The sequence below is a fragment of the Pyrus communis genome, chromosome 13 (assembly GCF_041283825.1).
Source record: "Pyrus communis isolate YQ-2024b chromosome 13, ASM4128382v1, whole genome shotgun sequence".
Taxonomy (NCBI): Eukaryota; Viridiplantae; Streptophyta; class Magnoliopsida; order Rosales; family Rosaceae; genus Pyrus; species Pyrus communis.
In genome coordinates, this window is record NC_142577.1 from 13,946,527 (window position 1) to 13,973,107 (window position 26,581).

At 36.1% G+C, this 26,581-nt stretch overlaps 2 protein-coding genes and 2 long non-coding RNA genes across 19 annotated transcripts in view; 1 reads left to right on the top strand and 3 right to left on the bottom strand.

Moving 5' to 3' along the window:
* On the top strand, positions 1-25,393 carry LOC137736841 (calcium-transporting ATPase 10, plasma membrane-type). 16 transcript variants are annotated; one of them, XM_088683068.1, is made up of 37 exons: positions 1-320; positions 482-570; positions 10,458-10,660; positions 12,714-12,868; positions 13,436-13,552; positions 13,638-13,680; positions 14,026-14,135; positions 14,223-14,354; positions 14,473-14,562; positions 14,996-15,065; positions 15,732-15,802; positions 15,890-15,973; positions 16,063-16,140; positions 16,232-16,303; positions 16,505-16,588; positions 16,668-16,750; positions 16,865-16,973; positions 17,098-17,153; positions 17,449-17,491; positions 17,600-17,683; positions 18,037-18,174; positions 18,287-18,352; positions 18,451-18,549; positions 18,872-18,982; positions 19,339-19,506; positions 19,673-19,732; positions 20,389-20,553; positions 20,680-20,796; positions 20,986-21,084; positions 22,732-22,869; positions 23,029-23,129; positions 23,762-23,807; positions 23,926-24,051; positions 24,362-24,469; positions 24,553-24,644; positions 24,809-24,908; positions 25,001-25,393. In XM_088683068.1, exons 4-37 carry the CDS (start codon positions 12,728-12,730, stop codon positions 25,010-25,012), a joined length of 3,213 nt encoding a protein of 1,070 aa, XP_088539194.1. In that variant the 5' UTR covers positions 1-320; positions 482-570; positions 10,458-10,660; positions 12,714-12,727; the 3' UTR covers positions 25,013-25,393. The 16 variants fall into 16 exon arrangements, with proteins under 16 accessions (XP_088539194.1, XP_088539200.1, XP_088539196.1 ...); XM_088683074.1 differs by having other exon boundaries at positions 90-320; positions 423-570; XM_088683070.1 differs by having other exon boundaries at positions 97-324.
* Positions 2,519-3,323, bottom strand: LOC137736844 (uncharacterized). Its single transcript, XR_015955025.1, has 3 exons — positions 3,184-3,323; positions 2,762-2,871; positions 2,519-2,659 (listed from the first exon to the last, which is right to left on the bottom strand). It is a non-coding gene; the product is annotated as an uncharacterized LOC137736844 (long non-coding RNA).
* Positions 3,743-4,725, bottom strand: LOC148691813 (uncharacterized). Its single transcript, XR_015955026.1, has 2 exons — positions 4,584-4,725; positions 3,743-3,981 (listed from the first exon to the last, which is right to left on the bottom strand). It is a non-coding gene; the product is annotated as an uncharacterized LOC148691813 (long non-coding RNA).
* LOC137736842 (choline monooxygenase, putative (CMO-like)) overlaps positions 25,280-26,581 on the bottom strand; it is a 3,196-nt gene continuing 1,894 nt past the window's right edge. The window contains exons 7-10 of the mRNA XM_068476133.2: positions 26,283-26,404; positions 26,082-26,175; positions 25,694-25,744; positions 25,280-25,619 (exon numbers count right to left, since the gene is read on the bottom strand). Coding sequence (XP_068332234.2) covers positions 25,482-25,619; positions 25,694-25,744; positions 26,082-26,175; positions 26,283-26,404 — 405 coding nt within the window. The 3' untranslated portion in view covers positions 25,280-25,481. The remainder of the gene's footprint in view (positions 25,620-25,693; positions 25,745-26,081; positions 26,176-26,282; positions 26,405-26,581) is intronic.

The following is a 26,581-nucleotide window of genomic DNA, read 5'->3' on the forward strand; positions in this document are numbered from 1 at the left end:
GAGTTAGACTTTTGTTGGGCAACTTCCGGGAAAGTCAGTAATATCTGGAGTCCAAATCATATTACAGCAAAGCCCATCTTAAGGTCCACACATGTCATCCTTATAAGTTGCACTACGTTTGATGCCTATCGAATCGGATTACACAAAGCAGAAAGTAAAATATTATTCTCAGATCGAGCGAAACGCGTTTTGCCGTATATTTGAATCATTGCAAGTCCGTCAGTATATGTGCAAATAAGATATTCACTCGTTTATGGAAGATGCATGTCTTGAAATTGTTGGGAGGAATATATATTGCTGCAAAAGCCCTCTTTTTACACGTATGTATGTGCTTTGATGCTATCTTTGTTTGTCAAAAAAGTTATGTTCTTTTACTCTATCTTCTTGAAGTTGTTCTTCTTCTTTTTCGACATATGGAAAAGAATATCAAACATAAGAATATCTGATCATCTGATCTTTCTGCATTTTCCCCGGAGGCCAGCTGATTCGATCTTTTAAGTTCAATTTCCTTCTGGAGCAATATATACACGAAGTTTCTTGGAAATTTCCTTCTATTGGTTTCTCGCTAAGGTAGGTACATATATCTTTTCCAATATATATTTTTTGCAGTATATTATACATTTTTTTCCTTTTGCATTAATGCAAATTTGCAATCACTTTGGATGGGAAACGAATAAAAAGAAATCAAATCCTCGCCGCAACTTCATATTTGATTCTTAGCAAATAGTTAGATGTCTAACGGGCGGAATGCAAAATGCAAAAATTTCAAGGAACAAATTTTAAGTGGATGTAAACCATCATTTTGGCTAAGAATGTATATAAAAATATAATCAAACATACATCTTTAAAAGATGGGCTTGTTAATTATAGAGAGAAAAGTAAAACAAAGGCATAAGGTTAATGCTTGCATTCCTCCCTTAAAGAGATGAGTTCGTTCCTTCACTTACGTATGACGTATTTTTACTGTTTCATGATTGGACCAGTTCTATCTCTTAATCTTCACTTGAAGATCGTTCCTACAAAAAATCATTCGAATCAGATATTGTTGAGTATGTATGAAATCAATAAACAGTTCATCATGAACATGCAATTTGGTACTGACATTGTTGATTTATTTGATACATTGGATGATTAAACAATATCCGATTTAAATGATTTTTAGTACAAATGATCTTCAAATGAAAACTAAGAGATTAAACGGTTCCGATTATAAAATTTCTACAATGAAGATACGTTATTTGCAAGTGGGAGAATTTGCTCATCTCCTAAGAGGAGAATGCTTTGCTTGTATTGTCCAAGATAATAATGCCAAACATTACTTGATCCTTATTAAAATTGGCTGTTGGGTAGAGGCTTAGAGCTACTCAGAAACTAATTGAGACGATGTTGTTTAGAGCTACTCAATTGAAGTTCACAGTTTGCTCAACACATGGATTTTGGGATGTTGATCCCATGGAGCTTAGTGGTTTTTTGCTTTAGGCTCAGTGAACATATATATAGTTAGTTTTATTTTATCCAATATTTATGTGGTTTCAAATTAAATTAAATTTTTGCATTCATTTTTCATTTGTGTGACTATTTTGCCCATAATAATAAACATGAAATTAAATTGAAAATTCCTAATTATATGTTTTTTTTAATTTAAAATTTGAATAATATGATTTGCACTTGAAAAACATTCAAACAGATCAATTAGCGAGTGTGATAACTACACAACTATTTACCTTTGATAATTATGTCTATAACATTGCAAAAAAAACCTCGCCAGACAAGTAAAAGATGTTTTCATCCCCATAAACTTTTAACTGACACAAGTTTATCGAGAAAGATTAGTCGGACAAAACCTGTCACTCGAAGTCTTACTCAACGAAATATCTATTTCGTCGGCCACAACAAAGTGTATTTGTCGGGCAAACATGTGTTGACCGTATTGACTTGACGAAATCATCTTGCTAGCCTAGGATATTTCGTTGACTAGAATCAAATAAAATAATGTTATAAATTTGACCCGACGAAAAAGTTGTTGGGCTAATATTTTTTAAAATTTTCAGAAAACGTTAAAAAAATATTTGTAATAAATAATTTATTTAATTCTAATTATATTAATTTAAAAAGCTATAATTAATGACAACTTTAAAATTTTTATTCAATTACATTCAAAATAAAATTGTCTGTACAATTATGTTAAAAAACCTAAACATATAAATGTAAACTACTCGGGTGGGTGCTGAGGTGGCTAGGGGAATGGCTTTTGAAGGTTGCTCAGGGGTCGGGAATGCTTATACCAGAAGCTGACAAGGATTGCCTTACTCTAGCAAAGTACATGCACATTAATTTGTGCACAACAGCTTCTCTCTGTGTCACTTCTTCTTTTTGGCTCTTAGTTTCTTTTATTTGGTGCACTAACTCCATCTCTACATGCTGAAGTCTGGAATCAGTCTCAGTCGAAGGATTATAACTTACTGAAGAAGACGACCTCTGAAGTCTTAAACCCGACCTGCTCATAGGCCACGAAGTTCTTTGCCTTTCCATCGCCTAACCTCATCCATCAATAATTGTAGATACACCTTTGGATTACATATCAACTTCTCCATAGGCACGTCTGGTTGCTGCTAGGAGAGTAGGCGAGGTACTCGTCCTTCTTTAGTGTCATAAAAGCCTACAAAAAACAAAGGGGAAATCAATTAAGATTTTCGATCATAATTTAAACCTTATTTGTTGTAATGAAATTTACAATTAAATCATAGAAAAGAATACTTACAAAAATGCCGTTCGCAATTTCGATGTCATAATTGGCATGTGTTTCCCCCCAAACATCCACCTTCGGGAAATGTGAACCAGTAGCTCACCATTCCTCAACCCCTGATTTTTCTGTAAAGTAAAACATACAATTACATTACTAAAGAAACATAAAAATTGAACTAGAATTAAAATGGATTTGGATCCCATTTGGATCCAAATTGTGGGGATCCTAGGGTTCCTCACATCCTAACTGTTTATCATATATCGTGCAATGGCCAGAAATTATTTTGAATTTTTAATTTAAAGTTAAACATAAATAGTACCTAACGAAAACTGACCGCACAGTGTATGATGAATTACTAGGATGTGAGGATCCCTAGGATCCCCATAAAGAGGATCCGAAGAAAACCCTCATCCAATTAAAATATATATAAAGCTTACCTGAAATTTTTCGCTCTGAAAATGAGTGCACATCCACTATCACTCACCCATCCCCTCCACAAACTCCTCATTCCTCAAGTGGATCTCTATGAGTTGTCTTAGGCGACCCACAAGTTTGGTAGTAGATGTGTAGCTCGTACTTCCACTCTTTATACCACTCCTTCCACATTGGTCAATTTACTCGACACAGGCCTTGTTCATCATATCCACTCGAAGTTGGCCTGAAATTCCAAAAAAAAAAAAAAAAGAAAACGAATTTTTTAGTTAAACCACATTAAATAAGTAAAGGAAAAAATAATAATAAATTAAGAAAGTTGCACACTTGTCGAGCAGTCTATCCATCTCGACACAGACCTCAGGGTTGTGTGTCTTCCAGGAATCAACGACCATGGGGCATTTGGTGTGGATGATGGCACCCATGTCATGAGTAAACAAATTGTTGGCTTTGTCACTCACTCATCGGTGACTCGAGAGGTATCCAACCCAGATCCGCTTCTATGTGACCCGAGTAATCTAGTTGCTCACCAACACCCTACAAATCACCCATCCCCCATTTATTGCACAGTCGTCAAATCGGCCTTTACGCTAGGGTTGCCTTAAGCAAGTGTGGTAAGGATGGGGTTAGGTTGCCAGAAGCTCATGGCGTCTGCAACTTTAGGGGTGCCTAGCAGATCGGACCACCTGCCCTAATGGCGCCGGCAAACGACTTAGCAGGGCCATTAGGTCTCGCTGGCACCCTAGGTGGCGCTGAGGGTTAACCTCTCACTCTGAGCAAATGCGAAAGTAGAATGGCGACCACTAGTGATCAGGCGCGAAGACATATGTGAAAAAAAAAAATTATTACTTTCCTGCAATTTCACAAAATTTTCATATTTTCCTGCAAATTTCACAAATATCATTCCTACAATTTCACATATTTCCAAAATTTTACCAATTTAAACATTTTCTTACAAATTTCACAAATTTTCATAACTTTATACTAATATTTCACATATTTCTACAATTTCACAAAATTTTCATATTTTCCTACAAATTTTGATAAATCTCATAAAATTTCACATATTTCTAAAATTTTATCAAATTTAAACAGTTTCCTACAAATTTTCAAAAATTTCCTACAATTTCACAAAAATTTCTCACACCCCACCACCACCTTCCCCACCTTTCCCACTACCCACAACCACCACCACCACTATTCGTGAACCACCAACCTCACTACTCGTGAACCGTCACCGCTGTACCCACCCTCCCACACCTTATGCCACCACTGTAGCCATCCTCCCCACACCACAACCCCCACCGTACCCACAAATCACACCCTTACAATCCTACCAATCATAACAAATCCTAGAATAGTTTCGAAATAAAAATTAAAATAGAGAGAGATAGAAATCACTGACAATGAGGTCAAAGAGAGAGCATAGAGTGATGGTGGTGTAGCTCGCGGGTGTTGGAGGAGAGAGCACACAGATCAAAGATAGGTTAGATGGAGAGACTGAGTTGCAGAAAGAGAGATTCCTAAGAGATTTGCTGAGGTTAGAGAGAGTTGTGTCTCATGAGTTGCAAAAAAAGATACAGAGACTGAGCTGCATGAGGAGGAAGAAAGAAGAAGATTCTAGCAGGGTTACAACATATTGGACCCTTGCCCGATGGAAGGTTCATCGGGCGAAGGTTTTTAAAATTCTGACACGTGTTAAAATCCCTAAATTTTCATTAGGCAAACCCCATTGGTTTGGTGGGCAGTGGTTGCTTGAAGTATTTAATTTCAGTAAAATAATTAGTGGAACATAAAGTTTGCTCGACGAAATTTTAGAATATCTCGTCTGGTTACCTATTTTTTGGGGCAAGTTTGAATTTTTGGGAAAATTTTGAGGGCAATTTTTTTAATTTTCCCGTAAAAATTGTGCTGTGACTCAACCAAACTTTGTAAGTTAACCCGACATATAAACAGATTTCATAGGCCAAATTTTTTTTTAAAAAAAAAAACAATATTTCTCAAATTTGAACATTAAATTCAAATGATTCAAAAAGTCATCGAACTTGATGATCATGTTATTTTAGTGTGTGATTTTACTCTCAATTTGTGGTCTTGTCAAAAGTGGAGTTAAAATGACCATTAAATCGTGATTTTTTTTCTTCTCATTGTCGAATGATTTCGTTCTGTTACCTATCTCCGAACGTTTTTTTTTTTAATTTTGTGATTTTTGGCGTACGAGATCTTGAAGTATATGCAAACATGTTTGATGATCGGATCATGGAAACTAGTTTAATTTCGTATAATGTGTGTCTCATCAAAAGAACAGATTCTCAAACACTTAGAGTTTATTCTATACTTTCATTAAGTAGAATGTAAGCTTTTGTTGTATTCACTAGTGTACATATTTTAAATTCATGTTTGGGTTCGTTCATTGTATTCTTCTAGGGTTGGGGATTGTATTTGTAAAAAAAATCATCAAAATCGAAGTTAAAACGATTGTTAAATCATGATTTTTCGTTTCTAACCGTCAAACAATTTCGTCCCATTACCTAATCTCCGAACATTTATTTTTGGTGATTTTTGGCGTCAGAGATCTTGGAGTATAGACAAACAAGTTTGATGGTTGGATTGTTAAATTAATTTTGCAGCCATATGGTTTAAAGCTTTGGGGAATTAGATTTTACCAGAACAATGGGTTTGAGTGAGGTAAAAATGGAGGAAGAAGAGGTGTTTATAAAATAGATGTGGAGATGAATCCAACAGTAGGGATTGAAGGTGGTATTTGTTAGGGATATGTCTAATCATGATGGTGGTATCCTCTCCGTTTTCTTCAACACGCAAGTCATCTGAGTAAACTTTCGTCATCACCTTCTTTGCCATAGAATAATCACTCAAGTATTCCACACGGCAATCCTTATATTCCTTCCAACTACTAGTTTTAATATTACCATATAAATCTTATAGCTGCTATGAACCCCCACAATTGGCTTTAACTTCTTCTTCTTGCACTTAACTCCTTTGATTTTTACCACCAATGCTACTCCCTAGACCTCCATAATTGAAACAAATAATAGTGGCAGTTTGATGGAAATTACTCGGGAAAGGTTGGTCATCCTAAACCTTAAAACCTAATTAAGCCTTTACGCAATGGAATTTTTCAAAGTTCATCTGGCAAGATTTGACTGGCTTCGTGCCATTTTTTTCCCTTGACACCAAATGTTTGCCTGACAAACAACGACCTGCCCTACCAAATTACTCCATTGTGTAAAGCCTCTGAAAAACCAAAGCGTTGCCCAACCAAGAGTTAATTTTTGTCGGGCGAAGAGAATTTACCTGACAAAAAGCCGGACTAATCTTAGTAGGGCAAATGGTATTTTTGGCACTGCAACAATTTTTTTTTTTTCTAACATAATATAATGTCCATATATGAAAATAAAAACTTAACATCTTCATTTACTTATAAAAGAGATATGAAACAATTATACATATGCCATCATTATCTACCTATTGTAAAGATACATAAACAAATATGTACGTAGGGTAAAGATATGTAGGAGCAGAAAAAGAAATATATTGCATGCAGGTGAGCTTATGGGGCAGATTGGGAATGAAATTAATGTTTCTATCCATCTTTAAACTTAGGGGCAGATTAGGAATGAAAAATAAAAGTATTTATTTCTGCAAAAATGAAAGTAATAATAGGTCATGTAGTTGTCAAGGGGTTTAAAAAAATGATATTTTTTTTTTTTTGGGGTTTCCCTAAAATACGCTTGGAAATTGGGCTCAAATCAACTTTTATAAGGGGTGATTTAGTATAAAATCAATAAAAAGTTACAATGTTAACAATATATCAATAATATTTATATTAATTAGAAATAGATCAATCGTATATTAGGATACTTAAATGCATTTAAAATAAACAAAAATTTCAAAATCTGTCACTACAGCTGACATCTACTTCAACTAACACCCCATTTCTCATAGTTTTTATATTTTGGAATAAATCGATACGGATTCAGACACTGTAACACAATGTCTATTTCCTTATTCTATTTTTTTACATTTGGATTCAGACACTGCAACACAATGTCTATTTTTTTGTATCGTTTTTTCCATCACTCAAACGTCTCCTACATGTTCTTTTTTACATTTGGATATAGACACTGCAATGTAATGTTCATTTCCTAATTATGTTTTTTACTTTTGGATTCAGACGCTGCGTTGCAATGTCCATCTCCTTGTTTTGTTTTTTATCATCACTCCCACACCTCTTACATGTTCTTTTTTTTATTTATTTTTACATGTGGATTCAAATACTGCAACACAATGTTCATTTCATGATTTTGTTTTTTATTTTTGGATTCAGACGTGTTGCAGTGTCCATTTTCTGGTTCAGTTTTTTCCATCGCTCACATGTCTCATATCCTCACACGACTTCTCATTGTTACATTTGAATTAAGACATTGTAATGTAGTGTCTGTCTCCTGGCTCTATTTTTTAGATTTGGATTCAGACACTGCAATGCAGTGTCCATTTTCTTGGTTCCGTTTCCTTGAGTTGAGCAGACTCCTCCATGTAAACGAGGGGGGGGGAGTGATAGAATATTCTTGTTCTACCTATTTATAATATCTTAAAGGCCATATGACATTCATAGAGAGAAGAATAAAACAATCAAGTTCTAACTATTTATAATGAAAGGTAGAAGAGTCAAGTTTTAACTATTTATAATGACTTAAAGCTCATGTGACATTTATTACTGACAAATGCCTAGTTAATAAAAATATATCCTTGATTAAGTCCAAAACAAAAAAATATCATTAATATATGGTTAAATAGTAAAGTTTTATTGATTTTTGGCTAACCTTTACATAAAATCCTTGGCACAATATTATTTAGATAAAATGCGACATTTATCCAGTGATCGATTTAAGTGTCAAAAGCTTTAGACATTCTAGCGGTCCGGGAGTGAAACTGTCATCAATTTAATAGATAATAGATTTTGTTTAGAAAGTTTAGATTTAATTAGTAATGAAACCATTCAATATAAAGAAAATTTAACTTCCATAACGTTACCGATATGATTAATGATGACATCCGCCCCATCTAAATTTAGCATCCTGTCAACGCAAGTCATGATGATCATATATATATATTAGAGTTCACTCTTTAAAAGCTTTAGTTTTTAAGGCTGTTGGTTGTCTAACATCATGATATTTGGGTATGCTTTGCAAGAAGATAGGACATGTGGGTTTCGATTTATGATGCCACTTCTTTGTTGGTTTGCGTTGTACCGTGATGAGAGACTCCACCTATAAGTCTCTCTCTCTCTCTCTCTCTCTCTCTCTCTCTCTCTCAGTCTGCTTCTCCAATTGCAAGACGAATTTGCACGCAAGAAAGAGTATTTAAGCTTGATATTCATCGGCGGCCGTTCTCACAGCTTAGCTTTTGAGACCATTGTCGCTTGTCTATCAATTTAAATCTTAATAACTTTAGTTTTACCAAGTAAGACTAAACTTAAATATAAGCTCAACTTACCTGGAGATGGTGAAGTACATTCATCGACAAAGAATCAAACCGTCTTCTACGTACTCTCAACAAACTAGAATGTTTTAAAACCTAAACCTTAAGTAATGAGAATCTTTCAGAATAAACAGTAACCTAAGGGGGCGTTTGTTTGCCCTCACTAAGTTGGACTGGACTGGACTGGACTAGCTATTAGTCCAATACTGTGTTTGTTCCATGCTGGGACTAACATTAATGAGACTAAAGGGGACTAGCATGGACAAAACCCTTCACTAAGAGGTCTTAGCGAGACCCCCCAATAACCATGGGACTAGCTAAGACTATCCTCACTTTCTTGTCCTCGTCATGCTCAACAACCACTCCCGACGAACTCCTCGTCATCTCCGGTCACCTAGATCAATCATTAACTTTCCGACTCCCTTTCAGATCCATTTCACAACCAACTTTCATATAAAATATACCAAATTGAAGCTGGGAGTGACAAAATTACGATTTTACCTGAATAGAGGGCAAAATGTGGTCGAATGTGGCCGGAAAATGGCCTGGAAGTCTCGGCCTGTTTGGGCTTCTTCAAATCCAGGACAGATTCGAGCATTCAAAGCTAAGATTTCGGTCTAGGGATGGTGATGAATTTTTGGCGGTGCTAACTTCATCCAATTTAACGAGGGTTGGCCGGAAAACACATCGGGAAACCTGCAACTCATCGGGAAAATTGGAGCCGTGAGGTTTCATTCGAACAACACATAGCTAGAAAGGGAGGGAGGACAGAGAAATAAACACTGAAATCAATAAGGAGTTTGACCAGGAATGAGAAAGAGACATGAATTGAGAGGTCTAAGAGGAAAAAAAGAGGGAGAGGGTGGGACAATGAGAGAAGAGGAAAAGAGTGGGACGGAAATGGTAGGAAAAAATGAAGAAAAAGATAAGATCATAATAAAATATTAATAATTTATATATTAAATAATATAATATTAGAATTTGTTATTATCCAGCTTCTTAGTCCAATACTGCACCAAACACTTCACTAAGTTAGTCCAGTTTAGTCTAGTCTAAGCCAGTCCAGCTTAGTCCTTGAAGCTAATCCAGTTCAAGATAATCCGGCGCAACAAACGCCCCCTAAAAGATTAACATCAGAACAGATTACTTGGACGTCAAATCATGCACCTAAGCAGTGCCAAAACCAATTGACAAGCAAAGGTCACCCCACCGACAGCACACAGATCGATGGACCAAATAAGAACAATTAGAAATTATTAAAAAACCAAGAAAAATGCGGTGGGGATGAAAGAAACTGCTAGAACTCCCTTTCCACTTATAGTATATATGCATATCTATCAAAAATAAAATAAAATATACTGTATATGCATATATGACATAGTTGTTAACTATAAGGAGGTGAAAATCAAAGCCAGCAGACACTGCCAATTGATTTAGCTGATTTAAGTACTGTCGGCATGAAAGGTTTCAGGCCGATTCATGTACATTTTTGGTTTCGAATACTGCAAAGTTATTCTTTATTGATTTAATATTACTTTCTCTAAATTAGGACGCGTTTTTATTAAAATAAGCAGATTACTGCATCATTTTTATACCTTTCCACCTAGCTGTATATGCACAAATTCCTTTCCAATCCACTACAGCTAGAACTTTTTTGGGGTTAAGGTTCCACCCTAGATATTTTAGCTTATATATATAATTGCTGCTTCCAGTTTACGTTATTCCGTTTTGATTGCAGTTTTACACATAAATACTTAATTACTGGAAATTACTTCAGGCATGCGCAGTACTCTTAGAGAAGAATAATCTATATACATGCATGCTGGATTATTTAGTAGAGGGAATATGAAGGCCACCTTTATTATATGTAACATCTCAATCTCGTTGGCGATGCGGAGATATTGATCATCGCTTTTTCTTCCAAAGATATATCATACAAAACTTCAGCAGTAGCTGTTCTGGATATTCTGCAAATTTCAGGTACGTGCTATAATTTATTTATCTTTGCTTTCATTTCATTCATATCCAGAAAAAAAAAATAGACGTATCAGATTCAGACCAAGCAAGAAAAATCTAATAAAACTGCCACAAGTCATCCCCATACTCCTTATTCCAAGGTACAAAGTTACTGTTCCAAATTGCCACAGGTCATCTCCATATGCTGCCCCACCGTTTGCTTATCGAAACTTTCGACAGTCAGCTCTGCCCTTCAACACGTCAACAATCTATCAAACCCCATTGACATCAAAATATAGTATAAACACAAGTGTGATCAAGTCATGAATAGTGATGTTACAACCGGGTCTACCGTGTCCTTTTGGCCGACTCAACAATCTTTCCATTGCTGCCATAGTTTTCTACACCTTTTATAGGACTTTATTTTCTTGCTGCCTAATTCAATACATTTTTCAGGAGTCACTCAACCAAATTTCTCCCTGGAAATATTAACACCCGTTTTTAGAAAACTTTTATTAGTTGAATTATTTCATCATGACCACAACGGAGAAAAATTATTGTAGGTAAAACTTGAGCATCACCATTGATTCTTTCCTTGCTTCCAACAAACACCATGTAAATTCCGACCTCACTTGCGAGAAAAAAACACGATCACATGATTCGATTCTTTGCTTCCCAGAAACATCTTCCTAACTTGCTTCCTAATAAGGAAATTAATTATCCCAGAGAAAAAGGGAAAAAAGAAATAAAAGAAAGGTGAGCAAATGAAAACCAAAGGAATCAGAAAACGCACCCCCACGTCCAAATCCAAAACCACTAAGAAAATAACACAACGTGCTTAGGGTGACCCCCCGACTCTTCAGGTCTCCCCCACCGCAACTACCACCACGCCGAACCATGTGTCATTCGCAATCACAAACGTGTTTTTTCACCAAAACTCTCTCACTCGGTCACTTTCTCGTGTAGGCAACGATAGTACTACATGAATGGAGTGAGGGAGTGGGCGTCTTATAACTTCTCACTTACAACTGAAGAAGAATACCATTAGATTATCTCTTATCTATTTACTTATCGTCTTTTTTTTTTCGAAAAACTAAAACTTCAGTCGGTCACAAAGATTCTTGACTCGAGCACCTATCTCTTGTCTATCCAATTATCTTCCTCTTTTGTAAGCTAAAACTTTCGCTTTGATTGAAAGATTATTGACTCGGATGCTCGTTTCTTGTATATCCATTGTCTTTTTTCTTCGTAAACTAAAATTCAGTTTTCTGACAATTTGAATTGTGCATGCAAAAAAACGCATATTGCTACTCTCTAAGCATCCATTATCAGGTATATGCTAGTGCTATTCTTTAATTTAAATTTTTGTCATGAATAAGATGACGTAGATGATCAAGAAAAATCTACATAAATTAGAATATCAATACACACGTAGTGGAGAAGAGGCTATAATCTAGGGTCCCGTGGAGAAGGCTTAGTGGAGAAACCCTAATTATCTTTTTAACCCTTTTCCAAAATATCTTTTTCTTCAACCGACAAAAATATTAGACTACATAGTCGACAAAAATATTAGACTACATAGTCGGCAAAATTTAAACCCAACCACAATGTAAGAGCAACACTTTTCTACCGTCACTTGCTAAAATATCTGATTTTACTGTGAGTGGTTTGCTAATATTTTTTTTTTATATATTCTAAGAGATAAAATAAAATAGGAAGGGACGGAGGGAGTAGGAAGTTGTACGGCAGAGTCTCGACTGTACAAGTGAAACCCCTATCCAGCTATTATAAATTGTAGCCAAACATTTCGGGTTTTCGTTTGGAACCCTAACGTCTCTGCCAAGTGCGGCGGAGCGAGCGGCGGTTCCAGATAAGTCTTGAAATTTCGGACTGGAAGTTGCACTAGTTTTTAGTGTGACGAGCATTCGAGTTTTCGAAAATTTGAAACGAAATTAGAGATTAGAAAGCTGGAAATTGGGTTCGGGGAAGTGAGAATTTGGGAGCGTGAGAGGGGTTTCGAGTGGTTGTTAGGGCCCGGCGGTTGAAGAAACTAACGGCGCCATCTCTCCTGCGACAGGTTTTTAAGGAACGATGAGTCAATCGAGAGGCTCACGGGCGGATTTGGAGGCCGGCGGCAGCCGCTCGGGCGACTTGGACGACGAGTCCTCGTCCAGTCCTTTTGACATTGCCAGAACTAAGGATGCTTCGGTCGAGCGCCTCAAGCGCTGGAGGGTATGCTTTCCAATCTATATAACATTTTGCAGTTTTACAGTCATTTTTATATGTATTTACACATGTATTGTTTTGTTTCTGGAACTTGTTCTTCATCTCTGTATGTATGGATATGTATATGTTTATGTTGTTTTGCGGGTGTATTTTTGGTCCAGTGTTCTATCTGTTTGTGTATCTGTAATGTCGGTATTCTGTACCGGATGGTAAATATCTATTAATAGTGTAGTTGCTCCCTCTATGTGAATAGATTAGTCTCAATTTTTCAAGAAGAAGGGAATACTACTTTCCGAATTTGTGTTAGGTTTAGTATGGCCAGGATTAGAAGATTAAACCTATAAAGTAGTGTTGTACAGTTGAAAGAAAAATTGGAAAATTGTTGGCAAAAAGTTCTACGAGTATCTTTTTTGATATGGGACTCGCTTTTAATAACAAAATCAATAGAATTGGAAATATCTTTTGGGTGCGTAGATTACATTGTTACTGGAAATCATTTATTTTGTTCTATTTTATTTGATCTGATCTTTTTTGTTGAGCCTTCTGGCTGAACTATGTTTTGTTTTGTTGTAGCAAGCGGCACTTGTGCTGAATGCTTCTCGTCGATTCCGGTACACCTTAGACTTGAAAAAGGAAGAAGAAAAGCAGCAGACACTAAGGAAGATTAGAGCCCATGCACAAGCCATACGAGTAAATCACTTCAAAATAAATGTGTCTTAAGTCACTCATGTACTATCACTATCCTAACATATGATTTTTCTTTATTTTTAAATAGGCTGCATATCTTTTCAAGGAAGCTGGAGACCAGCAAGTGATTGGTACTTCTTTTTCTTTATTCCATTAGATTTTTTCTAAATATTATCCGCAGAAAAAAATGCAACATTATTGTAAATATTCATTTTCGTTGTTTGAACGGTATTACCCTGTTTGTTGGGTCTAATCCTAGGGCGGTATGGCAATTTGTTTGTCATGTTCTGTTCATTTCTGGTTCATTGTCATTTAGATTGTAGTAGGATTTGTGAGGTTGCATTCTTGTGTCATTTTTTTAGGATTGTGTTTTAGAGATCTCTCTCATTTGCTCCACCATCGTGATGCATAAATCCTGGTGTGGAAACTGTTCTCTGTGGTAGTTCTGGAGTTAACTTGTTGCTTCTTATTTTTAGGAGTCGTAGTGCCAAAACCAAGTTCTACTGGCGATTTTCCAATTGGACAAGAGGAACTAGTTCCAGTGACGAGGGATCATAATTTTGCTGCTCTTCAACAATATGGGGGGGCAAGTCCACCACATAATCTCTTTTGTGATCTGAATTGGTACATCAACACTATTGCTTATATTTGTTCTGTTGTTTCCTTACATCAGGTCACAGGCTTAGGGGACCTATTGAAAACAAATCTCGACAAGGGAATTCATGGAGATGATGTTGATTTACTAAAACGGAAAAATGCATTTGGGTCAAACACATATCCTAGGAAAAAAGCAAGAAGTTTCTGGGTAAATTTGCTACAGTTGTGAAATTTTGAAGTTTCCATTTTGGATATATCAAGAAAAAAGAAGAAGAAAAGTTTGTGCTGTTATAATATATTTCTTTTTTCTTTTGTCTGTCTGATAGAGATTTCTTTGGGAAGCTTGGCAAGATCTTACTCTGATCATTTTGATGGTAGCTGCAGTGGCTTCTTTAGCGCTGGGTATAAAAACAGAGGTGAGCTGGCATTGGCTTCTTAATAGCTTCATCCTTAATGAGAGTAGGATGTGAAACTTTTAGGGTGTTCTTATGAATATCTGCTAGTTGTGGTGATTTTTATATTCTGATAATGTCCTGCTTGTTTTGGAGTCTGAGTTGTTGTTGTAGCATGATTTGTCTTTTCTTAAATAGTGCACCCTTTTGATTGCATGTATTGCGAGGGCCATGGTGTTCATTATTAGAGAAATGACCTCTATCATTACCACAGATATACTGATATAGTGCTTATATGGTTGCAAATCTGTCACTTTTTGTGGGAATGTTGATGATTTCATAATCATATTTGGAGAAAAGTGATATCACAAACCCTTGTGAATCTCATTTTATTTATTCATTTTAAATACGAAATTTGTTTATGGTGTTCGTCTTATGCATTCTTTGTAGCTTACAGGGTATAAAGGAGGGATGGTATGATGGGGGCAGCATTGCTTTTGCAGTTCTCCTTGTCATTGTTGTTACAGGTATTGAGTTAGCTTGTTTATTCAATGATGTCTAAAATGTATATATTTGATTGTCATTTTTGTTTCCAACATTTTAGTTAATTTGCTTGTAGGGGCTGGTGTGTTGATGTACCAGTCAACTTGCTTTAAATATTAGGCATATATATTATAGATGTCTAACAGTTTTGTTTCTTTCCCTCTCCATATTCAAATAAAATTCTGTGAATATGCTCAGCAAGTTTTGTACTTATTTCCCAAAAACTAATTTGAGTGACGACTATTCATGGTGGCCAGAATACATCAATTCCACATTTGAGCACATTATTTGACACTAAAGCCTTGAGTTCAAAATTTAATCATCTTTTCTATATATATGTGTGTGTGTGTGTGTGTGTGTGTGTGTGTTTGTGTGTGTGTATATGCGTGTACACTTATATATATATATATATATATATATAATATCTGCCATTATTAGAGGGGATGCTATGCATGTCACTCGTAGTCGTATATGGGCTTCTTACAAATTTGGATGATGTTTAATCGTTTATGCTCTTTTGTGGGGTGTTTAAGCATATGTCAATCATGAGCTTATACAAGTTTATTACTTGAATTCTAAAATAAATGGGAGTTTCTATTAATCTGAAGTGGTACACACTCATCAGTTTTTCCTATATTTTTTACCTGCAGCCGTTAGTGATTACAGACAATCTCTTCAGTTCCAGAATTTAAATGAGGAAAAGAGAAATATACATTTGGAAGTGAGCTTCTGGTTCTCTTCACCGTCAGTTTATGTGAATTTTATTTCTTCTCATGTGCCGATATTTAGCTTTGGAGGTAATGTGCAGGTCATTAGAGGTGGTAGACGTGTTGAGGTCTCAATTTATGATCTTGTTGTTGGTGATGTTGTACCCCTTAATATCGGCGATCAGGTATGCGCATTTGTCAGTAAATGTTTCATGTATATTTCGCAATTGCATTCCAATTGAAAAGTTTATTAATATTGTGATTCTATATGTAGGTCCCTGCTGATGGCATTTTAATAACTGGGTACTCACTTGCAATAGATGAGTCGAGTATGACTGGAGAGAGCAAGATTGTGAGCCTCTATACATGTTCTCTAGCCTTGTTTGAACACTGACCATTTATTTTCTGTAAATCATATGATGTCTATATTTTCCTTTTTTCAGGTTCGCAAGGACTCCAAGGACCCATTTCTAATGTCTGGCTGCAAAGTAGCAGATGGAAATGGTACTATGCTGGTAAAGATTCCAATCTCTCTTTTCCTTTTCCCATGATACATATATAGATTCATAATGGTTTTTCTAGAGTCAGTCAATGCAATATCTGAAATCTTTCTGGGTACTGAAACTTTTTTTTGGGAGGCTTGTCTTTATTTGCTGCCCATGTAATTTTGAAATAGAACTGTCAATGTTTTAATATTATTATCATTGTTTCTTAAGGTAACTAGTGTTGGGATTAATACTGAATGGGGAATGCTCATGGCTAGTATTTCTGAAGATACTGGTGAAGAAACTCCTTTGCAGGTCAGCAATGAACTTTTAACTTGAATATTTTCATTTGATGTATGGAATTATGTACTCAAACATATACATCTTTGAATAGGTGCGCTTGAACGGGGTTGCGACTTTCATTGGTATTGTTGGACTCACAGTGGCTTTTCTTGTCTTAATAGTCCTGTTGGTTAGGTATATTCCGATCTTCACTAGTGACCCCTTCTCTATGACAGTGACTTGATTTATGATAGAGTACTATCACTAGTGACCCCCTTCTCAATGACAGTGACACTTGAACTTGTGCAGATACTTTACTGGCCATACAAAAGATACAACTGGAAAACCTCAGTTTACCGCTGGAAAGACAAAATTTGGAGATGCCTTAGATGGAGCCATTAAAATTGTTACTATTGCAGTATGTCAATAACTCCTGGGTTGTTTTCAGTAAATACTTGCCCGTGATGTTTCATTGTTTACCTGATTATTCACTTTAAATACAAGTGTTTTTGTGAATTTGATTAATCTGAAAAATGTTTTAGGTCACCATTGTGGTGGTTGCTGTTCCTGAAGGGCTCCCTTTAGCTGTTACCTTGACGTAAGTCTGCTCATTGTTTTGTGCTAAACCTGTTTTTCTTTTTCTTTTTTTTCTTTTTAATTTCACCCATGTGTTAACACTGAGTAACCTGCTATCAGAAAAATGATTATTTCGATACTAAGTTTTCTGTACAATGTGTTGTGGCCCTGGGCTTCCCGCAAGCCAAACATAAAATATAAAACTATTCTTTTACCTTCTTTTGTAAAAGGATACTTTTTTATTGCACACATTCATCTTTCTACGTTCCTCATTCCTTACTTTTCCTTCCCCCTTTCATTCTTTGGCTATAACACAGGCTTGCCTACTCAATGAGAAAAATGATGGCAGATAAGGCCTTGGTAAGTCTAATTGTCTTTCAGTCTTATGCCTTCATAGATTTTTAAGTATATGTACTTTTCTTAGGGTTAGCATATAATAATTTTGGAACAATGGATCTCTAAATGTAGGTGCGGAGGCTGTCTGCATGTGAAACCATGGGTTCTGCAACTACAATCTGCAGCGACAAGACTGGAACCTTAACATTAAACCAGGTGGGTATAACTTACACTACAATGAGGTTCTAAATGGAGTTCTAAATGCCCAGTTTCTCTTTCATTGTAAAATATACGACGGAAGAGGTGTTGAGGTCTCATCAACTAGGCTAGTTCAGATGAAGTTAGTTTGAGCGTTCAAATCAGCTTAAGTGTTGTCTCACTAAGAGAAAATTTTAGTCAATTGGTGTGGGTGTTTTGAGATTAAAAAATGGTGGTGGACGTGAGCAGAACAAATGTTATGGACATTTATTTCTAATTGTCTCCCTTGCTCTCTCTCCCTCTCATTCTTTTGTTCTCTAGCTTAAGATTGCTAATGAGTGATATTTTTCTCTACATTTCTTCGAGTATAGATGGCTGTTGTTGAGGCTTTTACGGGTGGGAGGAAAATCGTTCTCTCTGACGATAAGCCAGACTTGTCTCCAATGCTATCATCTTTGCTTATTGAAGGCATCGCATTAAATACAAATGGCAGTGTTTATATGCCCGAGGTATGCTTAAAGTATTTGTGTTGCTTTCTTGGTAAGATTTTTAAGCAGAATATTGAGTGGTGAAGGCTTAGGTTCAGTAAGGTTGTAATTTGCTGTTTCTTCCCTTTTGTAGACTGGCAGTGATATAGAGGTTTCTGGATCACCAACTGAAAAGGCAATTCTGCAATTGGGAATCAAGGTTCTTTCATTTGGTTTTCCAATTCATGTATCTTGCTACTGCTCATGGGTTACTTCGTCCCTTGAACTCACCACGAATTATTGATAACTGGTTTGCAGCTCGGAATGAAATTTGATGCCATAAGGTCTGAGTCTTCACTTCTTCACGTGTTCCCATTCAACTCTGAGAAAAAACGAGGTGGTGCTGCAGTTAAATTGGTAGGGAACTTAAGAATCTTACCTTGCCACACTAAGAGTTCTTGATTATATGGTTATATTATGCGGATCTTAAGATAGTACGTTTTGAATTTTGTTTTAGTAGTTATGTATTCATTATTGTGTTTTATTTGTTGCCTTCCTGGTTGCAACAAACATATCAGGAATCTGGATGATTTTAACATTATACGTTCTCTTTTGTAAAATGTCTTCATATATCAGTTACAGTACATGGGGAAGAATATTAGTATTCATTGTGGATAACTTCTTTTGCATTCAAGGGAGCTGCAAGTAATGGTTGATTTCCTTTTTTCTATCTGTACAGCCCAATTCCGAAGTTCATATACACTGGAAAGGGGCTGCTGAAATAGTCTTGGCCTGTTGTACAAAGTACCTGGATCCAAATGACAATTTGGTAGCTATGGATGATGAGAAGGTAGGAGAAAACTTTGGCTTTTACGTAATAAAATGATAGTTAATTTCTGCATCTTCTTTAGTGAAACACTTGTATAATACAGTCTATTTTTTCTTCCTCTAATTTAGTCATTCCTTTCCAGCTTGAGATGATTTTAACACCCATTTAATTTGTTGTGATCGTGCAAGACATTATAACCTTCTTTTAAGCTTAAAAGACAAAATTTTGAACTTGTACAAATTATCCCTAATATCAATTGTATGAATCTTGTTCCTAAACTTATTTTCTCACTACTTTGTGTTCCTTTTATGGTGACTTTGAACTTTGCAAGTTTTTGTCTAATATTTCATTTTAATGAAATATGCCTTTGTCTGCAGTCAAAAATTTTCAGGAAATCAATTGAGGATATGGCGGCTCGCAGTTTGCGTTGTGTTGCCATTGCTTATAGACCACATGAATTGGAAGATGTTCCAACTGATGGACAACTATCTGAGTGGGCATTGCCTGATGATGACCTTGTCTTGCTTGCTATTGTTGGTATAAAGGTAGTGCGTCCATAAATTTAGACATTGTATTGCTAACTTAGATGAGGAGCATGTAACATTTAACATCCTCTGTTCTAAGCTGATATGTTGCTTCTTTTGGCACCTTCCAGATTTGCATTCACTTGTAGTTTGTTTAAACTTATTTAGAGAATTGAAAAAATTGCAGGATCCTTGTCGGCCTGGGGTGGGAGATGCGGTGCGACTATGCCAAAAAGCTGGTGTTAAGGTATTATTTAGTAACATCTATGTGAATGGTCTTTCGGATTTTTGATCTTCAGAAAAAGGGTGTTTATTTTCGGATTAAGAGTGTTTATTAGGCCGGAGAGAACAGAAAGGGTTCAGTCCCCAATTTGTAGAAAGCCCAAAGATTCTATGCTTAATAAGTTCAGCTGTCAACTTGTATAAATTGCTTGTTTATTGTGCAACAATGGTAGATCAACTTGCCTCTATGTTTTTCATAGGGCTGTCCTATGCATGTTTATTTATTATATTGTTTTGTAGGTTTTTTATTTTTCTTTATTTTTTTTCAGCCTCCACTTGCTCCCTCGGTTCTTTGCTCTTAAAAATTGTATCATTATTTTGAGTTTTATACACTTGGTCTAAATGCAGTTGTTTTTGCACTGGTTGTAATGTCATTATGTGTCAATGTATGTCCTATTATGGTTAAAATTTAGTTAGCTTCAGGTACATATCTGTATCTGTAGTTTAGTCGTACAGTAACTGTAAATCAGAAGAATCAATTTCATTTATAAAGAAATTTGGTACTGTTTAAATATTCTTTTCATAAATTATTTTCTGGGTATCATTTTAAATATTGTTTGGAGAAAGTGAACAGCTGGATGTTGTATCTTAAATTCTCCTTCCAATCTGAGAATTTTGTAGGTGCGCATGGTCACGGGTGACAATGTTCAAACTGCGAAAGCAATTGCTATGGAATGTGGCATACTTGCTCCAGATTCAGATGCTACCGAGCCAACTCTCATTGAAGGAAAAGTTTTCCGTGAACTTTCGGATAAGCAGAGAGAAGATTATGCTGAAAAGATTTCGGTATGATCTGAGTAATTGGATATCTACTCGTATTTACTTGCATATTGTTTCTGGTGACATGTTTTGATGATTGAAGTGTGAACACCAGATTTGAGGAAAATTGGTTCTTTTTTGTGTAATGTGCAGGTGATGGGGCGGTCTTCCCCCAATGACAAGCTTCTGCTTGTGCAAGCATTGAGGAGAAGGGGTCATGTTGTTGCTGTAACCGGAGATGGCACTAATGATGCTCCTGCACTGCATGAGGTTTGTCAAATGTTTTAACTTCAGTTTTTGTTTGTTGTCTTTTTTGATTTTATTGTAGCAGTCTAATGTGTTTGAATCCCTGCACTAGTTTTGTAGCGGGTCATTTTTTGTCCCTTTTAGCTGTGGTGTTAAATGAGTTTATGTTCTGATGGTTTTTTTCTTTTGGAAATAATCCACATACGAGTTCAGGCGGACATTGGTCTTGCAATGGGTATTCAAGGGACTGAAGTTGCCAAAGAGAGTTCAGATATCATTATCTTGGACGATAATTTTGCTTCAGTTGTGAAGGTTAGTAACTGTATGAACATTTTGCAGTTTTTCTTAGTAATGTCATTGTCTATTGTATTGTAGCACTCTGTTCTATCTTTCTGTTCATAACTCCTTTCTTTAATAGACATGTTGTCTAGTGCTTTAATTAATCAGTAACATAAACACAAGCTCATTCTTTTAACTGGACTGTAACAAAAGTTCAGGTGTTTCATTTGGTAAATTCTATCCAACGGATGATACATACTTTTAATTAATTTATTACTTTGTTCACTCTCAGTTCTCAGTTCCAATTTTTCTTGCATCCCCCTCACCCTTCAGTGAATAGGATAGCACTCAGTGTGCGTATATGGTGTCCAGATGTATAACTTTTCCACGTTAGGCTCGCATACACTGAATTTTGCTTGTTGTTTAGTCATACAATTGCAGCGAAATAGCATATAGAGTGCATGGTCAAGAATATTGCTTCAATAAATTGATTCACTGCTAGACGAAAATGGCAAACAACTGAGAACATCAGTGACCTATTCATCCTCAGTACCACAGCGTCACTGAAAGAAATTAATGCCCAGAAAACATGAGAATTTGAAAAAGATTGAGATTATAACTGATTAGCCCATCAAAGCAATTTTATGGTGGTTTAGAACTAGAAATCTTTGGTTTTCTGCTTAGGTAGAAAAGGCATGACAAGTCATGTTGTGAAAATGGTTTGACTATTTCTAGAACCATCCAAGAAATCATTCGTCTTAGCCTTCCAATCTGGTCTCTTTGATTTGGGAACCATTTACACCTATAGGGAGGGTTTGTTTTGCATTGTGAAATTGGTGTTATCAGGCTGAGAGATCTCAATAGCTTTGGAGATGGCTGAGAGTTAATTCCTAGAACATGAATCTAACAGAAAATATGTTGAGATCAATGTATTAAAAGCGTGAGGTGTGGGCAAGGTGTCCGAGGGATAGCCCAGCCTAGGAGCCTCACGGGACCTAAATTTTTTAATATATACACTGAGCGTACACATATATTACATTAAAAAAAGGAAGATTATTAATCAATAATCACCCTAAGCATACACACATATATTATAAATACACACACATATATATACATATATTATATATATATATATATATATATATATATATATATATATATAGATGATGAAAAATACAATGAGCACACATATAACAATGCACGCAGACAACACACACATCCATTATATAAAAAAATAAAAATCAGAAAAAAAGGCAAAGAGATGATAGTGCAAGGAAGAGGTATGAGGCAGTTAAAACTCTACCCAAAATTTGGGTTTGGGGAGTTAAAAAAAAAAAAAAAAAAAAAATCCTCTGAGGCGCGCCTAGGCGGCTCAGGCGACACCTTCCACCCGCTCCCTCAATACACCTTCCACCCGCTCCCTCAATACAGAGGTGGCAACCCTCAACCTAGGCGTGCCTTGAGGCGAGCCTTTTAAAACATTGGTTGAGATCGAAAAGTGGGAAAGAATAAAAAGTTGATTAAACAAAAAAAGCAGTTTAGGGAGTGTCAGCATTGTGACAAACTGACCGTATGTGTATCTATCTTGGTCTATTTTTTCATTATTATTTCAAGTGCCGATTCAGAAACCCAAATTTGCTAATCTTTAACAGTGTTTTGTTTATCTAATGGTTGTAGGTTGTTAGATGGGGTCGATCTGTATATGCAAATATTCAGAAATTCATCCAATTCCAGCTTACAGTCAATGTTGCAGCACTAATTATAAATGTCGTGGCAGCCATTTCATCTGGTGATGTTCCACTAAATGCTGTTCAGGTTCTGATCTCTCTCTCTCTCTCTCTATCTCTCTCTCTCTCTCTCTCTCTCTCTCTCTATATATATATATATATATATCTGTATCTCTATCTACACACACACATATATCTCTCGCCTCCATGTGTACACCTGTGGATGCCTTTCTTGTGCTTGGTGCAGCTTCTGTGGGTGAATCTTATCATGGATACTCTTGGAGCTCTAGCATTGGCTACGGAGCCACCTACAGATCACTTGATGGACAGAACCCCTGTTGGTCGAAGGTAAGATTTCTGTGATGATGGCTTCTTTTTACAAAACAAATAATAAAATAAAATCGCTTATTATACCAAATATGCTGTCTTAATCTTCGTTAGTCACCTAAAGTTTCTGAAAAGTTGTGTGCATCTTGTTTTAGTTGATTTAACAATATCATTTCTTCCCTTTTTTTTATAATTATTTTGTCATGCTGTTTTGGATAAAGTTCTTGTTTTCGTAGTGCACCGGATCTCTACCCTGAAAAGGGAGGCGAGGGAACAAGACTTGATCTTTTCTATGACAAAAATAGTTACAATATTTTGTGTCAAAGTGTGTTTCTGTTAGGTTTCCTTTTTACCAGTTACATTTATCTTTCAAGTCCTTGTCAACAAGTCATTTTGACAATGCTTACCATAGCCATATATATTTACATGGAGGAACTAAATTCTGAAATTGCAAGGCGTCAGTGGGATTGCGAGAGAAATTTCCAACTCTTTTTTACTGTGTTTTTGTGCACAGAATCTAAAAGTATAGTTTTATTGTTTTGAATGTGCTTGCCTTCTTCTTGGCCCATATTGTTGGATATTTCATGTCATTAAGCAGACTATTTGCTTTTGGGATGGTTATAGTAATGAACCTATGGTACAATGTTTTACAGAGAGCCGCTCATAACAAATATAATGTGGAGGAACTTGTTGGTTCAGGTACATGCGTTTATAAAGTTTATGTAAATTGAAGTATTGGTGCCCTATAACGTGTATTGTCGTGCTACATACTCTACATTGTCGTTTGTATATTTGATATATTGTTCTTGAACTTCAGGCTTTCTACCAAGTCACTGTCCTACTTGTCTTCAACTTCCGAGGAATAAGTATACTGAAGCTGCATGGTCCCAATGCTACCACTGTGAAGAATACTCTGATATTCAATACATTTGTCCTATGTCAAGTAAGTCATACCTGGTTAATATTAAGTAGTCTACGTTTGTTGTATTTTTTTTTCTGGTGTCCTTTGTCAAGTAAGTCTAAGCTTCTCACTTCCGAGTTTTCCTATTAAGTTCTGCACTAAGTTGCTACTAAAGTGGATTTGTCGAAAATGATATGCAACATGTCAATTCAGCTCTAATGGAATATTGTATGCATTTCTAGTGTTGTTTACCAATTGGTTGAGGATGAAGCTACTAGGGTTTATTTGTTTGTATTTTTAAGTATGATTTATCAAAAGGATGTCTTTAATAAGTGTAATGTTCAACCTGCAGATTTTCAACGAATTCAATGCTCGAAAGCCCGATGAGTTCAATATATTCCAAGGGATAACCAAGAACTTACTTTTTATGGGAATAGTAGCAGTAACTCTCGTACTTCAGGTGATAGTTTAGTGCTTTTGTTTTTTTCATGTGGCTTTGGTGAAAGTTTGCATTTGTTTACACCTGGCTTTGCTTTTCTTTAGATTATCATCGTCGAGTTCCTTGGGAAGTTCACTAAAACAAAACCCCTTACTTGGGATCTTTGGCTGATTTCAGCTGTAATAGCTTTTATCAGGTGAGTTGGTGAAGATACGTTTAAAGTTTGATTGACGTTACAATGATAGTTATTATTTGTCCCAAACGAACCTATGATTATGCCGTGTTTTGTAAAATAAGTAAGACACTCTGAGAGTGTTTAGTTTTCTTCTGTTTGGTTGACACAACTCTTCTCCCTTGCAGTTGGCCTCTCGCTGTTGTTGGGAAACTGATTCCAGTTCCAGAAACACCGTTATACAAGTATTTCACAAGAATGATCCCTAGGCGAAGAAACAATTCAGAGGTAGGAGTTCTTGTATATTTCGCTTCAGGATTAAAATGTACTAGTATTTTCCGAGCCCGTGATTAATAGTCACCTGCCCTTTCGTCTTTCAGGTTAGTCAGTAGGAAGTGTGAAGATATATTGCAGTTACAGAGGCGGTTTAATAGCTTTCCGGGTCTGCATCGTTCTTTTTTCGGTTTTTGGCTAACAGATAACATTTCACAGAATCCACAAACTAATCACGTGTTAAGTAGGGAATGTACTTTTGCAGCATTCAGCTTTACAGAAGCAATAGTCGGTTTGGTATCTGCTCACTGGAATTTACTTGTGCAGTTTATGTACCTAAAGAGGGATTTGGGGTTTTATAGTTTGAGTTGTTTTCGAATGTTGGATGTCTGTAAAAAAGAAATATTTAGACCGTGTGTCGCCTTGCAAAATACACTCGGATGTAATGTATACAGTATGCCTCTGGTGTAAATATACAGATATACCTCCGGTTACACCTACGAATTCCCATTAGGTACACATGCGACGTTAAAGACTTAGAACAATACCTCCTCTAAAGAGAGTGAGAACCCGAAGGCAATGAGTTCATCATTCTGTTAGGCCCTTGTGAAGCAGGCAATGGAAATGGTGCATGGCGTTCTCGACAGTCGGGGCGTATCTACCGATATTGTACGTGGGCGATTCCAAACCTCTTTGAACGCCTTCACATAACATGACATCTTCCATCTGTTGAACCAGTTGTGAGTTAAGCGCGGATAATACAGATTACATTCTATGAACCAGGAGTGAACTGATTATACCTGTACTCTTTCACTGTCTTTCAAACTTCTCTCTATAAAATCTGTGTCATCCTGAGAACAAAAAGATCAAATAAACAGAAGACAGCACAGCAGAAATCAACACGACGAAACAATAAGTATGCTGCGGGCTGTGCGAATCTTAATTGGCTCTTGTGTGACTTCATATTACTTGGAAGGAGCAAATCAGTCAGCGTGCTATGACATTTTAAACATCAATTTTTCGACGACAGATGATTGAAAGTTTATACGACATTAGAAACTTTCAATTTTAAACGTAACCCTAAATAATTCGGTGTGAAGACCACAGTAAAACTGGATAACGACATCCTAACTTAATATTGTGGATAAGAGAGACATGGATTATCAAGCAGAGTAAATTAAGTATTACCTTAAGAGAAGCTTCAATAAAGTAATCAAATCTCACTTGACATTTCCTTTGTCCCAGCGGCAATACTAGATTGGTATCCATCCAAGGTCCATACCTATGAGAAACCATAAAAAGCGTAGTTATACGAAGTTCATTGAAGAATTAACTTAGTACGAGTAACTAATGTAGCAATCATTGCACTTTAAGTCACTGATCAATTACCTATTAATCATGAAATTTGGATACACGAACGCATACAGCGCTTTTGACCCAAGCCGATCAAAATCATTTTTTCTTTCTGTCGAGCCGCTTTCACACTTTTGAATGCTGACCTTTTCATACATCTATATAACCAACAGCAATACGTCAGATGCAAAGGCAACCAACACTGAAGCAGAACAATAAAAAAATTGAGGACCAAAGACAATGTTACTAGATGGACCAAAGACAATGTTACTAGATGAATCCTTGGTCTGATTGTGCTCGAAGAAAAAGTCGTGTAATCCATAGTACAATTCCAA